General features: G+C 31.9%; 2 protein-coding genes across 3 annotated transcripts in view; both read right to left on the reverse strand.

Moving 5' to 3' along the window:
* Positions 1–15,870, reverse strand: part of Abp1 (Actin binding protein 1) — a 175,582-nt gene that overhangs the window by 19,722 nt on the left and 139,990 nt on the right. The gene's annotated exons all lie outside the window — the stretch shown is intronic.
* On the reverse strand, positions 21–9,647 carry Gorab (Golgin, RAB6 interacting). 2 transcript variants are annotated; one of them, XM_089701837.1, is made up of 5 exons: positions 9,494–9,647; positions 9,146–9,378; positions 2,230–2,638; positions 1,187–1,327; positions 21–799 (listed from the first exon to the last, which is right to left on the reverse strand). In XM_089701837.1, exons 1-5 carry the CDS (start codon positions 9,589–9,591, stop codon positions 511–513), a joined length of 1,170 nt encoding a protein of 389 aa, XP_089557963.1. In that variant the 5' UTR covers positions 9,592–9,647; the 3' UTR covers positions 21–510. The 2 variants fall into 2 exon arrangements, with proteins under 2 accessions (XP_089557963.1, XP_089557964.1); XM_089701838.1 differs by lacking the exons at positions 9,146–9,378; positions 9,494–9,647 and adding an exon at positions 3,546–3,783 and having other exon boundaries at positions 92–799.

Consider the following 15,870-nt stretch of genomic DNA (forward strand, 5'->3'; position numbering starts at 1 on the left):
ATTATTAACAATTTCTAATAACTATGCATATTATGTTATTAATTATTATTAGTCTTGTTATGATATTGTGTTTTACACAATTTAAAGAAATATAAAGTACATATCCATTTGTACACATTATAAGGCACATAATAACAAGAAAGTATGATTATTATAAAAGGTAATTGAAAAATAATTAATATACGAATTTTAAATGCATAATAATCGATAGCGCATTTTTTAAAATGCTTATCTGAGCCATAACATTCATTTTACATTGATACAAACATACCTCATTCAATACAAAGCTTTGTACTACAAAAGTAAAAGAGTATAAAAATATACCTGAAGTTTTAAAAATGTCATAGTAATACAATTATTTATATACTTGTCAAGGAATCTCTTATCTAATATCATTAAATTAACAATAATATCATATATCAGAGTTAGCACCTTAGTACATTAGATGCCATATTGCACCAAAAATTGTATTAAATTTCTATTCCCATATCTATAACTATTTATAAAATTCTATTTTTCATTAAAAATTTCCACCATCTTACCAGTCTTTTCGTCTACTCCATCTATAATAACAGGCCTATCTTCTGTTGGTGTTACCACACCTGACATTTCATTTAATTCTTTATTTTTATCGTTGGCAAGTTCTAACATAAGCGTTTCTAGTTTCTGAGCTTTTCTTGTTTCATTATGAGTTATTAAAGCACAAAGATGTTCAGTTAACAATTCCTTCTTCTCCTTTTCCTTCTGAAGTTGTATTTTTGCTTGCAGAAACTCTTTCTCAATTTTTAAATAATTTTTTCTGTAAAAAGGTAACCAAATTGTTAATAAAGCTAACAGAATATGTATTTACGTATTTTCTACCTTTAAAAAATGTGTTTTGGTTAACAAATCAGTTTAAGAATACTCAAATGAAGTATACTTACTATTAAGCCATGAATATACAATAAAATAAAATAAACAAGTAATACTGAAAGGTCAACACTGCCTCAATATTATCATTAGAAAAACTTTATTTAACCCATTGACCACCGAGCGGCCCGATCGGGCCGAGACACAATAGATTTTCTATTGTGTCTGTGATCCGAGGACTGACGGATTAAAATTAAATAACAGTTTATTACAATTATTTACTCCTATGATGATCATATGACACAATAAAGAAAATATAATCGAAAATATATCTTACTCCGCCTCTGAATAACTGATGCATGCTTGATCAATTTTTTTCCTCAACACTGCAACATCTTGAGAAAACTGACCATCCAATACTTGTAATTCCTTCTTTATTTTCTCTAATTTTTGCACTTCTTCTTCTGTTTGTTTCGTCCTGAAAAAAAAATAAAAAAAACTGCAACATTTGTTTTAATGTATCAAATTACTGCAAAATTTTGTACAACACCCCAGAATCCCATTCTTCTATACATTTTTAAAGGTTTTTATTACAAAAAATAACACATTAGTTAAACTTCACAGCAAATAAAAATAAGCACTTTGTAATAACTAAATTAAAATAATAAAATGGAAAATTTTATATTTTTTTTACCATATTGCTTTAGTTATGAGATGATAAAACTTGTTTACCATTATCAAAGTGTGAGAATAAAAATTGAAGAGACATGTTAACCAAAAAGATATCAGAGATAACACACTTCAACGTGATAAGGTAAACATTACAAAGCATATTTCAAACATTTTCTCTATTTAATGTTAGCATGATTATTTAAACATAATGTTTGGTTACATTCATTATCATGGTATAATAGTAAATGTAAATAATTGAACATCAAATCACAAAAACCACTAAAAAATATGTTATCATTATTTTATAAAAATAAATTTGAACATTCTTCTACATCCATATTTATTTAAAAGTAGCCTTTAGCTGTAAATGGAAAAAATATTTGTATAGCAAAGAAATGGAGTTAAGACTTCAGAGTAAAATATTAAAAAAAATCATAAATGTATTTTCCATTTTTAATTTCTATTTAAAATAAAAAATAAAAATCTGTGTTATGTATATATTATGTCTCTTAATCTAAATAGCAAGTAGATTTCAATCACATCTATTTACAATTTTTACAAACAAACCGAACAATATTACAGATACAAGAGAAAAACACCTTCATCATCATCTTATAGAAAAAAAAACTATTCACAACTATGTATAGATGTGAAACTTCATAACAAATTTTCTTCTACATAACATGCTCTATTCAAAACCACAATTACCTGTCAGCCAGCGCTTTAGAAAGCATTTCTTTCCTTTTCTTATTCTGTTCTTCCATCAACTTCTGCCTCAATTGCAGCTCTTCCAACTTCACTTTATGCACCACCAATTCATCTTCTGTATAATTATCAACACATCTAATTACGTCAGGTGCGACATTAGTATTATCTCCTGTCTCATTGCTTTTTTCAGAAAATTTTTCATTCTGGTCAGTAGTCATATTAACATTTAATTCTTGAGATGGGAGTGGTGGAGATTGTGTAGTAATACTTAATCTACACTTTTCAAAAAGATCTGTGTTGATAATATCTTCTGAAACTTGCTTTTGTAGTGAAAGCGGCTTTTTAGGTGTCCTTTTTGGTATTGAGCCAATTTTTTCAATCCTCCTCACTGTTTCTATGCTTCTATGATCTGAAACAATATTTAAATTAAATATATACAAATTTAAGTGTCATCAGGGTGCTTGATATATATGTTATACTGTTTAATTATTCAAATGATCACATTTAGTACCTTTGTATAAGTAAAAGCAATAACACCTTATTATTTACAAAACAGTATTCATCAAGGAACAACAACTTAGAATGAGTCATGAATTACATCATTTTTATATCATAAAAAGTAATATTTTACATGGTTCAAATATCAGTCTATGGGTGTTTATGTATATTATGTATTATATTATTTTAAAATTCACATTAGAAACACTTGGATTAATTTTTATCATTTAATGAAATGAAATCTATACACTTAATAAATCTGTAGAAGGGTCAATTCTGTACATTGAAAATATTGAAAAAATAAATAGCAGGGGGTGTTACTGGATCAATACCAAACCCAAATATGTGATTAAAAAAATTTTTTGTCTGTCTGTCTGTCTGTGTGTTGAGGCATCACGTGAAAACTAACAGTTCGATTTCGATGAAACTTGGTATAATTATACCTTATTATCCTGGGCATAAAATGGGATACTTTTTATCCTGGAAAAATGCGTAGAAAAAAATACATCTTAATTTTTCCACGCGGACGGAGTCGCGGGCGGAAGCTAGTAAAAACATATTTTTAAAAGAATAAGCATCAAATACTTACAAACTCAGCATACAAAGTACTTAGTTACTACTGTTTGAATCACTCACAAACCTTGGATAACCGGAAACTTTATCGTATTATCGTAGTGCTATGTTTTTGTATTTAATAAAGCATAACAATTATTACAAGTACTTATGTGAATCGAATCCGAATGAACAGTTATGTGAAGTGAACGTTCCATTGACCCAATGGGAAAAATTAAACAATAATAATTAGCACTTGAATTTACCGCTGTTTTTCTCAGTCTCTCCAGATTTAATTCTTTGTAAATCTTCTTCACTAAAACCGGCGAATGTTGATGACATTTTTAACTGACTAGAAGATCATCAACAGTTTTGTATTGGTTGGGTATAGCTGAGAAATATAGAAAAAGACGAACTAACACATTATTTAGTTTAAGAAACCCATGTTCATAGACGAATTTACTACGTGTATGCGACATGCGTGTAATTGACAAAATACTTGCTCTGTGGACAAAATGAAGTATGAACTACGTAAGAAGAGACAGGATTACCATAGATAAAAATAAACTTCAAGAAACGTCAAAACAGGGCTAGATTAGAATAGCCAACATGACAACTTCTATTGTCTGACAGAGCTACCAACATAAGTGCATAATGCTGTGCACTGTGCAGGCCTCGGAGCAATTAACAAGCCTGGAGAAGTAACAATTAATTGAACGTTTCTTATATAGTGGCTCTCTTTTATTCAATACCCTAATTAATGCGATAGAAAGAGACAACACACTGTTTTCTGCTTGGCATTCAAATCCACATGTAGCCACTTTTTGTTCTAAAAAGGTAGTGCTCTGTGGTAGTGCTTACCTTTAAGCGTCTTATTTACGGTCCATCTTGACGTACGTCCCGCCAAAGTCATACACGATGCACGATGCAAAACGACAGTGAATAGCGTTGACGTACGTCAATAATTATTATTATTACCTTGCTGGATGTGCACGACCAACTTTTCATCCAGCAAGCACCCCCACCACCGCGAACGTCGTGCAGATGGACAGTGAATAGCGCGGACGTACAGCAGATTAGTGTTGCCAACAGAAATTAATGTAAATACTTGGAAACGTGGCCTATTGATATGATTTTTTTGTGATAACTTAGTGAGTACATGAACAAGCAAGAAACGGTTATTTTTGATTTTTATGTACACAGGAAATCCCAATTATCATTACTTTTGGATCAACCTTGTACACATGGACAGTTTATATTCAGAAGTTATTATTTTAAAATAACTCCAAGGCGAATTGTTGAATAACACAGATTTTATGCAAAAGTCCACTGCAGAAAAATGGCAATTTATTTAAAAAAAATATCTTGACGAATTTGTTTGTTTAAAAAAAAATGATTAGCTATATACTCTCTGTTCCCGCCACTTTAGCATTTACTGAAAGAGTCTTTTCGGTCATGAATGTGAAGTGGCGGGAAGAGAGAAATCGAGCTTCATTAAAAATTAATTAAAAATGAGCTCTTGAAATATATAAATTTAGATTTGGAATGTTTGGATTCATATAATTCATTTAAAAATAATGAAAAATTCTTAGTTACTGCAAAAAGTACAAAAAAATACATTTTTAAAAATGTTTATTTACTCTTTATTTACCTCCTTTAACCCATTGACCACCGAGCGGCCCGGTCGGGCCGCGACACAATAGATTTTCTATTGTGTCTGTGATTCCGGGACTGAGGGATTAAAATCAGATATACTCTATATCTTCAAATAAAAGTTGGCAACCCTAGCCATGCTTGATGCGCGCACGATCGTCAGTAGGATACATCCAGCACCGCGGCCTTGAGCCGACGTACGTCGGGGATTGACCGTGAATAAGACGCTTTACTTTATCGAATACTAAAATATCGATAAATAAAAAAATTAAGTTATAAAATTGCTTGAAGATAATTTAAGATTCGTTTAATTTTGAATTATGGATAGGTAATTCCAAATTTTAAGATTCGTTTAATTTGGAATTATTCATTTACGATGCGTATTGACTGCCTTGCATTGTATGGTAGTGGTATTTATAAAAAAATATTATTAGGTATTTCGGTTTAGGTTGTTTTTATGGTTTCGTAAAAAGGTAGGTTTTTTTCCTGTTTTCATAGATTCATTCATAGAATTATACGGAACCCTTCGTGCGCGAATCTGACTTCCACCTGGTTGATCTTTTTACAAATCAATAGTCGTATCCTACCAATATTATAAAAGCAAAAATATATAAGAATGGACATATTTTGATACTCTTTCACGTAAAAACTACTGAATGAGTTTTTATGGAACTTTACAATTATATAGTTTAAACATCAGAATAACATATAGGCTACAATTTACCGCAGGAAAATAACTCATTCCCACAGGAAAAAATTGGTACAAGTTTAAAATAAATTGCTTCAAATAAAACAAATAAACATTTATTTTTTGACAACCTTTTAATTTCGATACTTAATTAACAAATTACAATATTTATTATTTAAAATAGATGCCACCTTAAACTTGTGGCACAGCATCTCTGCAAAGCACTTTACTTTTCTTCCCGTCTGATTCGAAATGATTTGAACAAGGCCGAGAATGTTTTGAAGGCTTCCAATTTTTCCTGTGCTATAGCTTTAACCCAAACATCTTTTAATTGTTCTCAAGCCAGAAACCTGCAAATAACAATAAAATCCATACTTAAATACCTTTTTTTTTCTCCTAACCTAAAGCAGTCATTATCAATAAAGTACTTCATTCCTACTCAAGTATCGATAATTGCACAACACTATGGAAGTTATATTTTGCATTTTTTCTAAAAACTAAGCTTATTATGATTTCATTTCAATGATTACGGTTAGATAAAACATAGATGATTAAGAAAATAAGGTAAATTAACTTATTTATAATACAATTAACAAAAAAATTGATCAAAACACTAACCTGTGAAATGACAAATTTCTATCTTCGTTCGATTTCACATTACTACGGCTTTTACAGCCGTAAGCAACACAAGCCATGTTATCTTTAGTCAATTGTCTTTTCATAAAATAACAAATTAAACTAAAACACTCGTTTTTCACTTCAAAAAAAATAATTAAAATAACCAAGCGATGATCACCAGACTGGTGATCAAAACAAATTATTGAAATGGCTACATGTCATTTCAAACTGTCGAACTGACATATATCTGTCCTCTTTTTTCGCATGATATTTTGCCATAAGCTAAAAAGGCCAAACTAGTGCGTTATTGTTCAATTAATTGTTACTTCTCCAGGCTAGTTAATTGCTCCGAGGTGCAGGCTGTAGGTAGAGTGCGTTTCACGAAAGAGTTCCCCTGCCGTTATGTTGGCTTACCTGACTGTCAAAAACGAACATATTTTAAGTTTTTTTTAGTCAAAAATGACAGAGAAAATATTTTCGTTTTTGACAGTCAGGTATGCCAACATAACGGCAGGGGAACTCTTTCGTGAAACGCACTCTACCCTCGATATCGATAATTATTTTACTTGTATTTGTATTCTCTTTGTTTTACTTGCACTTGGGTTAAATAAAATTGTAATTGCTGTTTAATTAAATGTTTTAATGAAATAAAGGAAACCCGAACAAACAACCATTTATTCACTACTAGCTTCCGCCCGCGACTCCGTCCGCGCGGAAAAATTAAGATTTATTTTTTTCTACGTATTTTTCCGGGATAAAAAGTATCCTATTTTATGCCCAGGATAATAAGGTATAATAGGCATGACGAAAGATTTTTAAATCCTCTTCCATAATGTGTGTATACGTTTACTATACAAGAAAATCCCTATATTTCGGTAATATACTTAAATTTAACGAAGATAAAAGCCATTTTTCAAAAAATATTTATTAACTGTGCCAAAACAGCTCGCAGGTGTCATGGCGTAGGCGTGACGTCAAACTTTGGTAAATACGTAATTATTTGTACGCATTGCGAAGAAAATTAAAAAAGTCTTTATTTAATATGTGTTATAGAAACGAATTTCAAAGTTTATGAGTGGTGTGCAGTATTGCAGTATGAATCCACATATAAATAATGCTCAAAAATGTGTTAGTACTTATTTCAAGCGAGAAATAATAAGAAATGATTGTATAAAGTTGGTGCGGAGAACCCCGAACCACGTATTCGTGAATTCGCAATTGTATTTCTGTTCTGAGTCGATAAAGCATACGTGAAACAATAGAAAATAAATAAAAATGCGTATTCTCAACATATTCATAACAACAAAACACATCTGACGCGAGTTGTTTACTTAAGCGTGACGTCACGCGTGTTTTAGTCAAAATGGCTAACTGCAGAATTTCAATGTTTTATTTTATTGATAATCTCATTAATCTTAATGGTTTTAAGATTTCTAAGTCACTATATTGAATTTATTTATTGTACATTTTCCCTTAAAAACACTAATACGATCATTTATGGATACCGTCGTCATGCCTATTATACCAAGTTTCATCGAAATCGAACCGTTAGTTTTCATGTGATGCCTTCACATACAGACAGACAGACACAGACAAAAATTTTTTTAATCACATATTTGGGTTTGGTATCGATCCAGTAACACCCCCTGCTATTTATTTTTTCAATATTTTCAATGTACAGAATTGACCCTTCTACAGATTTATTATGTGTATAGATAAATACCCATCAGTATACATATAATCATAACAAGATTCATCATTTTGCATCAGACACATGCAGAAATAAACAGTTTTATTTGGTACAAATACAAAATGACTATTTATTACAAATAATTACAAATTAAAAAAAATACTATTTTGTCATTAAGTGACAGAGCAAAGTTACAATATGCATCAACTCAACCACTTCTTATCTAGCGGAACTCGTTAATTGAGCAATTTTATTTATGTCAGCGTTTGATTGCTCTCTTTCAGTTAATGACACATTTATTTTCTTACATTCATTTCTAATGAGTAAAATTGACAATTTTGTTAGTAACGTGTGCATTAAGATGCCACTGTGTTCATCACACATCCAAGTTAAACTCACTTCCTTGTACATCATTACACAACAAGATTTAACAATGTCATTGATGTGTAATAAATATTTAATATCAGGCTCAAATATGGATACACATAAATTTACTGTGTTGCAGAGGTTCAAGGTCGGATATGTAAGACAGAGCTTGTCCTTCCACCATTCTTTAAGAGCTATATAATTATATGTGTTATCACTCCCTGGCTTCAATGTCCTTAAACTGTCGCAGCATTTCAAACAGTGACATCTTTTAACCAATACAAAGGCTAGATAACCGCTAACATAAACAACTGGTTGATTTTCAAAAAGCTCAAACCAGTTGTCATCTGTTTCGGGTTCAATGTCTGGCAAATGTAAAATAGGATCACTATCATATTCATCATCTATATCAAGTGTAACTGGATACGAATGTTCTGATTCAATTAAATCATCGACATCGGCATTTTTAAAAACTAAATCATGAAAATCTAAAATAAGTTGATTTTCGTCAGGGTCACAATTAGCTCCTCGAATTGGAGTACTCAATTTCGTCAATATGCTCGTTTATGCTCGTTTTCGTTAAAATGGTGACACGTTGGATTTTGATTTGTTGGCGAATGTTGCCTAATTAAACCGAAAAGATTCTCTAAAGTGTCTTGGTTTAATTGACGTAAATTAATTTTAGAATTACATTGATTTTTTAGTTTTGTACAAACTAATTAATTTCTCCACAATACTAACACAAATAACTTGCTTTATAATTTTAGTATTTTGAATTAAATTATTGTAATATATATACATATTTAAGCAATAATATGAATATGTGAATATATCATTATTATGCTACTCACCTTCTCGCTGTTCTTTGAAGAGGTGATAAGGAAATGTAGCCAGAATAGTGTCTGAAAGTGGCGCAGAAGTCAGTCTTACTGATGGTATAGCTGTTTTTTTTAGCTGAGTTCGTTTTTTCTTGAAATCACTTTCTTTGAAATGCTTTCCACACACAAATTTTAACTGATGCAGTTTTTCAATGGGTAAATAAGCAAGATCCTCTTTTCCTGACATTTTCACCCATTCTCTACACCTGAAAATGAAATGTCGACAATGATGAAAAATTATAACATCTGATAAAGTAAAATATAAGTTTTATGAATGAAAATACAAAGATAACGCTGTTGCATAAAGAAATTTCTACTTACTGCAGTTCATCTAGAGGAAATCTAGCCATAAAATAGCGTTTTATCCCGTCTTTTCGCTCCGATCTCAAACCACATATTTCACATTTTCTGTACGCCATTCTTCGCAACCAGAATATCACAAACCGCACAAAAAAAACTTAGGCTTTAAAACAATTAGGTACTTATTTTCCAACAAGTGGTAAATAAACTTACTTCGCATTACAAAATGTAGTACCTACCGCTAACCACAAATTACAATATGGACTATGGAGTAATGTCACTGTGACAATGACGGAGAGTGAAACACACTGAGGAAGTGAGCGAGACAAATATAGTCGCCTGTCGCCTCTCGGGCATTTTGCTCCGAGAGTCGCCATGAAAATTTTGCCCCGTTTCATATAAAAAAATTTTTCTATGAAGTTGCGACAGACTGCTGTAACTAGGCTGTAACGAAGCATATTTTGGTACTGCAGCAAAGGCAGCAAACTTTATTTTCACAAACACGCCCATCTGTCAGTGTCATTCAAATACCGAAACATCCTCGTATTGGGAAAGTTGAAGTCCCCTAATGGGTGGGACCACAAAAATGAAGAAGGGAAAGTTTGCCAATATTTCGGACTGTATATTAGTAGAGAGGTCGTCAATGCGAAAGTATGAAATATGTATGGTTTCAAAGGCGACACGGGCTTCCTAAATTTTATGTGACTTTGGATTAATATTCTGAAGCAGTCACACATACAATCAAAACGGAACTTTAGTATAATATGATTTATTGGGTCTTTTTCTTTCTATGTACAAGACAGTTAGGGGTAAAGTCACCAGTAGTTGACCATGTACCTGTAGTTGACCGCTAATGCACATAAACCTTAGATCATTAAGTAATGGATAACACACGCAGGCGTTTCCCCTTTTGCCGAGGTATAAGATTATTCGAATCGAAAAATCTTATGCTTTCATAAAAACTACTTGCGTAATCGATTACGAACACTCTGCGTATTCGTAAAACATCCAAAGGACGTCTGCGAGTGCTCCGCTAAAAATGCCGTTTTGCACTGTCAAGTCTTGCAGAAGCAATTCAAACATGTCGAATATTAAAAAAGATGGAATAACCTTTCATTTGTGTATATTTTTTTATTTTTTTAACGTACATTTCTAATTAAATGCAATTTCTAATAATCGTCGATGTATCGTTTAGCGATATGATCAAGACAAATAATCGAGTCATGTGTGTACTCGATCATTGATGCGGCCTCACGAGACTATCATGGAAAGAAAATATACAAATTTAATCTTTATGAACTAAGAGATAAAGTTGAATTTAAAACGCGATATTGAACCGCATTCCCCACGAGACTATAAAGCGATGTAGCGAGACTATCTTCAAGAGAAAATATACAAATTTAATCTTTATGAACTAAGCGATAAAGTTGAATTTAGAACGCGATATTGAACCGCACTCCCCACGAGACTATAAAGTGATGTAGCGAGACTATCTTGAAGAGAAATTCAAATTTAATCTTTATGAACTTAGTGATAGAGTTGAATTTAAAAACTCGTCGCTTAAAAGGTCGTAAATTTTTACGACTTTCTTAGTGACGGACTGCTTTTAACTTGAACGTCGATAAAAAAATATTTTTCTAAGTATAATTTGAAATGAGATGAGAATTAATCTTTATTATATTATAATTTTACACAACTGCATAAAAAGGAGTATAATGTTTATTTTGTAAGTCTTGTATATATTTATTAAAATTTACGCTCGGTTACTTTTAACTGGCAGAACATTTTAATGGTACGGAACCCTTCGTGCGCGAGTCCGACTCGCATTTAGCCGTTTTTTTGTAATGTTAATCTTGTAACCTTTCTATTATGTAATCTATACGTCTAATATTATAAAGCTGAAGAGTTTGTTTGTTTGTTTGTTTGAACGCGCTATTCTCGGGAACTACTGGTCCGATTTGAAAAATTCTTTCGGTGTTAGATAGCCCATTTATCGAGGAAGGTATATAATATCATCACGCTACGACCAACAGGAGTGGAGCCACGGGGGTGAAACCGCGCGGAGCAGCTACTTTGTTTATATGTATGTACGAATATTGCGTATATTTCAGATTTACAAAAAATCCTGCTTTAAGGCTAAGCTGGATTGAATGCTGTGGGAGAAAATCAGAATGGACACCTCGGTACAGAAATAATAAAAATTTCTGGACCGATATTTATTTTATTGATTTATATGTATTGTGATATTGATTTATATGTGATGTGTTGAATAAATACATATTCAAATACAAATAAAATGGCGTTTTATTGTTTTTTCGTATGCATATAATAATGATGAAAACGTTACAAATGACCTGTGTAGTATTTTTATGAATATAATATTAATGTTATTTCTAATTTCAACAAAATTATTATTTTTGTAATATCGATATGGTTACATCCCTTTAGAGCGATTGTATTATTACGTATATGTACAGAGATTTTTCTGTGTAATCGATGTATGTGTGCAAAAACATGCTAGTCTGTCCATTTTGTAATAGTTTGAGTTTGTAAAGACACAAATTATTTTTGTGAATGTGTGATTGTGTTTCAAAGTGTGAGTTACCCTCCCCGCACCAAAACCGGCAGAAAGTTTAGTTAGAACATTTGCCAGCGTGCTCCATCCATTACTTAACTTAGATCATTAAGTAATGGATGGAGCACGCTGGCAAATGTTCTAACTAAACTTTCTGCCGATTTTGGTGCGGGGAGGGTAACTCACACTTTGAAACACAATCACACATTCACAAAAATAATTTGTGTCTTTACAAACTCAAACTAATACAAAATTGGCAGACTAGCATGTTTTTGCACACATACATCGATTACACAGAAAAATCTCTGTACATATACGTAATAATACAATCGCTCTAAAGGGATGTAACCATATCGATATTACAAAAATAATAATTTTGTTGAAATTAGAAATAACATTAATATTATATTCATAAAAAATACTATACAGGTCATGTAACGTTTTCATCATTATTATATGCATACGAAAAAACAATAAAACGCCATTTTATTTGTATTTGAATATGTATTTATTCAACACATCACATATTATATTAAATAAAATAAATATCGGTACAGAAATTTTTATTGAAGTGAAAACTTCTTTAGCGGCGTTGGGTATAAAATCTTAAACTCGCGTCAGGACACGTGACCTGATCGAAAAAGCGTAAGGAAGGATATCAAACATGCTCAACGTTAATAATCAAGTTTTCACTTCTCCCGGCACTCCCGGAGTGCAACCCGTCTTTTTTTATTTCTGTACCGAGGTGTCGCAACGCAATATTAATACATACATATAAACAAATTACATATTAGAAAGGTTACAAGATTAACATTACAAAAAAACGGCTAAGTGCGAGTCGGACTCGCGCACGAAGGGTTCCGTACCATTAAAATGTTCTGCCAGTTAAAAGTAACCGAGCGTAAATTTTAATAAATATATACAAGATTTACAAAATAAACATTATACTCCTTTTTATGCAGTTGTGTAACATTGTAATATAATAAAGATTAATTCTCATCTCATTTCAAATTATACTTAGAAAAATATTTTTTTATCGACGTTCAAGTTAAAAGCAGTCCGTCACTAAGAAAGTCGTAAAAATTTACGACCTTTTAAGCGACGAGTTTTTAAATTCAACTCTATCACTAAGTTCATAAAGATTAAATTTGAATTTCTCTTCAAGATAGTCTCGCTACATCACTTTATAGTCTCGTGGGGAGTGCGGTTCAATATCGCGTTCTAAATTCAACTTTATCGCTTAGTTCATAAAGATTAAATTTGTATATTTTCTCTTGAAGATAGTCTCGCTACATCGCTTTATAGTCTCGTGGGGAATGCGGTTCAATATCGCGTTTTAAATTCAACTTTATCTCTTAGTTCATAAAGATTAAATTTGTATATTTTCTTTCCATGATAGTCTCGTGAGGCCGCATCAATGATCGAGTACACACATGACTCGATTATTTGTCTTGATCATATCGCTAAACGATACATCGACGATTATTAGAAATTGCATTTAAATTGATATTTACGTAAAAAAAATAAAAAAATACTTACAAATGAAAGGTTATTCCATCTTTTTTAATATTTGATGTGTTTGACTTGTTTCTGCAAGACTTGACTGCACAAAACGGCATTTTTAGCGGAGCACTCGCAGACGTCCTTTCGATGTTTTACGAATACGCAGAGTGTTTGTAATCGATTACGCAAGTAGTTTTTATGAAAGCATAAGACTTTTCGATTCGAATAATCTTATACCTCGGCAAAAGGGGAAGCGCCTGTGAGTGTTATCCATTACTTAATGATCTAAGACATAAACCGTTATAATAAGAATTCGCGGCAATTTTAAAAACTCATTCGTTAATAAGTAGTTAGTGCTGCTATCTGGTCAAATAGGCGCGTAAATTGCGCATCCATATCAGTCAAATCTGTGAGTCAAATATAGTAAATGGTGGTCAGTTGTTTGTTGAGTGACGGACCATTAAATCAATAAATTCGTTTTTGTAATAATATTCGTAGAGATTGAAAAAGTTTGAAGCTGAATACTAGGAACTTTGTCACCTTGTTGACGGTAAGTGTTTTTCGTTTTTTATTCGTTTATGGTTTATTTAAATGACAGGGTAATTAAAATTTAAAGATTTGTTGACAAAATTGAGATGTGGGGGTGGTCCAATACTGATTCCGTTTGACTGCGATTTTCTAGTAATTGACCATGGTGGTCCATTACCGAATTACCGTTTGACTATGATTTTATAGTAATTGACCATGGTGGTCAACTTTTGATTATGTTCTGTATCTTTTAAATATACTGCATATAATAATTAATTAAAATAAACTATTTTATTCTTTAACAATAGATTGATTTTCTTTAGTTAGTTAGTTAGTTTTGTTTATGGTACGAATTTATGGCTATGATCTACTTATTACTAAAACCAATTTTTATCTTGTAGATGCCTGGGAAAAGGGGCGCATTCCTAAATTATACTGAAGCTGCAATGCTTGTAGCAGTGAACGATGTTCGTCTTCATAAAACACCAATACGAACGGCTGCAAAAAAGTTCGGTGTACCAAGAATAACGCTTACAAATAAAGTAAAAGGGAAGTCACCGATGGAACGAAAAATGGGTCCGACATCCATCCTTACAACAGAAGAGGAGCATAAAATATGCGACTGGGTGAAAAAATGGCATAAAGATGTGCTCGACTATCCCTGGGATGCAGTAGTTGCTCACATAGAGGCTCCCAAGAAGACCAGTTCTACGAGAAATGTATATGATGTCAATTAAAATTGTAGCATCTGAGTGGTCATCTACTGATGCAAAATATGGTCATCTTCTAGTTTTTAGATGGTCAACTACTAAATTTCTAATATAAGAACATTTTTAATTTTTTTAAGTTTATTCGACCATTGTACGTGGTGAAATGCTTGTTCATATGTTAAAACACATTTCACAGGGTTTCCAAAAAAATAAACTTACTGAATTCATATGATAATTAAAGTCAAACATTTAAAAAGAATATTCTGTCTCCTTAAGTGGTCATCTACTGATGCTTTTACCTTACGTAATTGTAACATTTTCGCACGATTCATTTTTTATTCACAAATTATGCCTTTTTTAAGGATTATTACATTTTTGAAGTTCTTTATCGGGGTTGGAAAAAAATTTAGTGTAACATTTTTTCGTTACGCGTGACATTTTTCCATTACGTGCCATCTTTTTCTTATCCCTACAACGCGTTATTCGTCGTATTTCTGTAAAGTTGCATATAGTAAATTATTTTTTGAAAAATAAGGTCATAAAGAAGTTTCACTTTTTATGTGTGTACGTACCTAGTACACGCACACATTTTGAAGTGAAACTTCTTTATCGGGGTTGGAAAAAAATTTAGTGTAACATTTTTTCGTTACGCGTGACATTTTTCCGTTACGCGCCATCTTTTTCTTATCCCTACCACGCGTGAAGTTGCATACTTATAGTAAATTATTTTTTGGAAAATAAGGTCATAAAGAAGTTTCACTTCTTACGTGTGTACACTAGTACAAGCACACATTTTTTTGAAGTGAAACTTCTTTATCGGGGTTGGAAAAAAAATTAGTGTAACATTTTTTCGTTACGTGTGACATTTTTCCGTTACGCGCCATCTTTTTCTTATCTCTATCACGCGTGATTCGACGTATTTCTGTAAAGTTGCATATATAATACATTTTTTTTTAAATAAGGTCATAAAGAAGTTTCACTTCTTCGTGTGTACACTAGTACACGCCCCCTTTTTTATTTTTTAAGATTTAGACGCTTTATTCACGGTCCATCCCCGACGTACGACAGCTCAAGGCCGAGGT

This window comes from Colias philodice, chromosome 12, assembly GCF_061535455.1.
Source record: "Colias philodice isolate Cphi_HAF_F1 chromosome 12, ilColPhil1 Martin Lab GWU primary, whole genome shotgun sequence".
Classification (NCBI taxonomy): domain Eukaryota; kingdom Metazoa; phylum Arthropoda; class Insecta; order Lepidoptera; family Pieridae; genus Colias; species Colias philodice.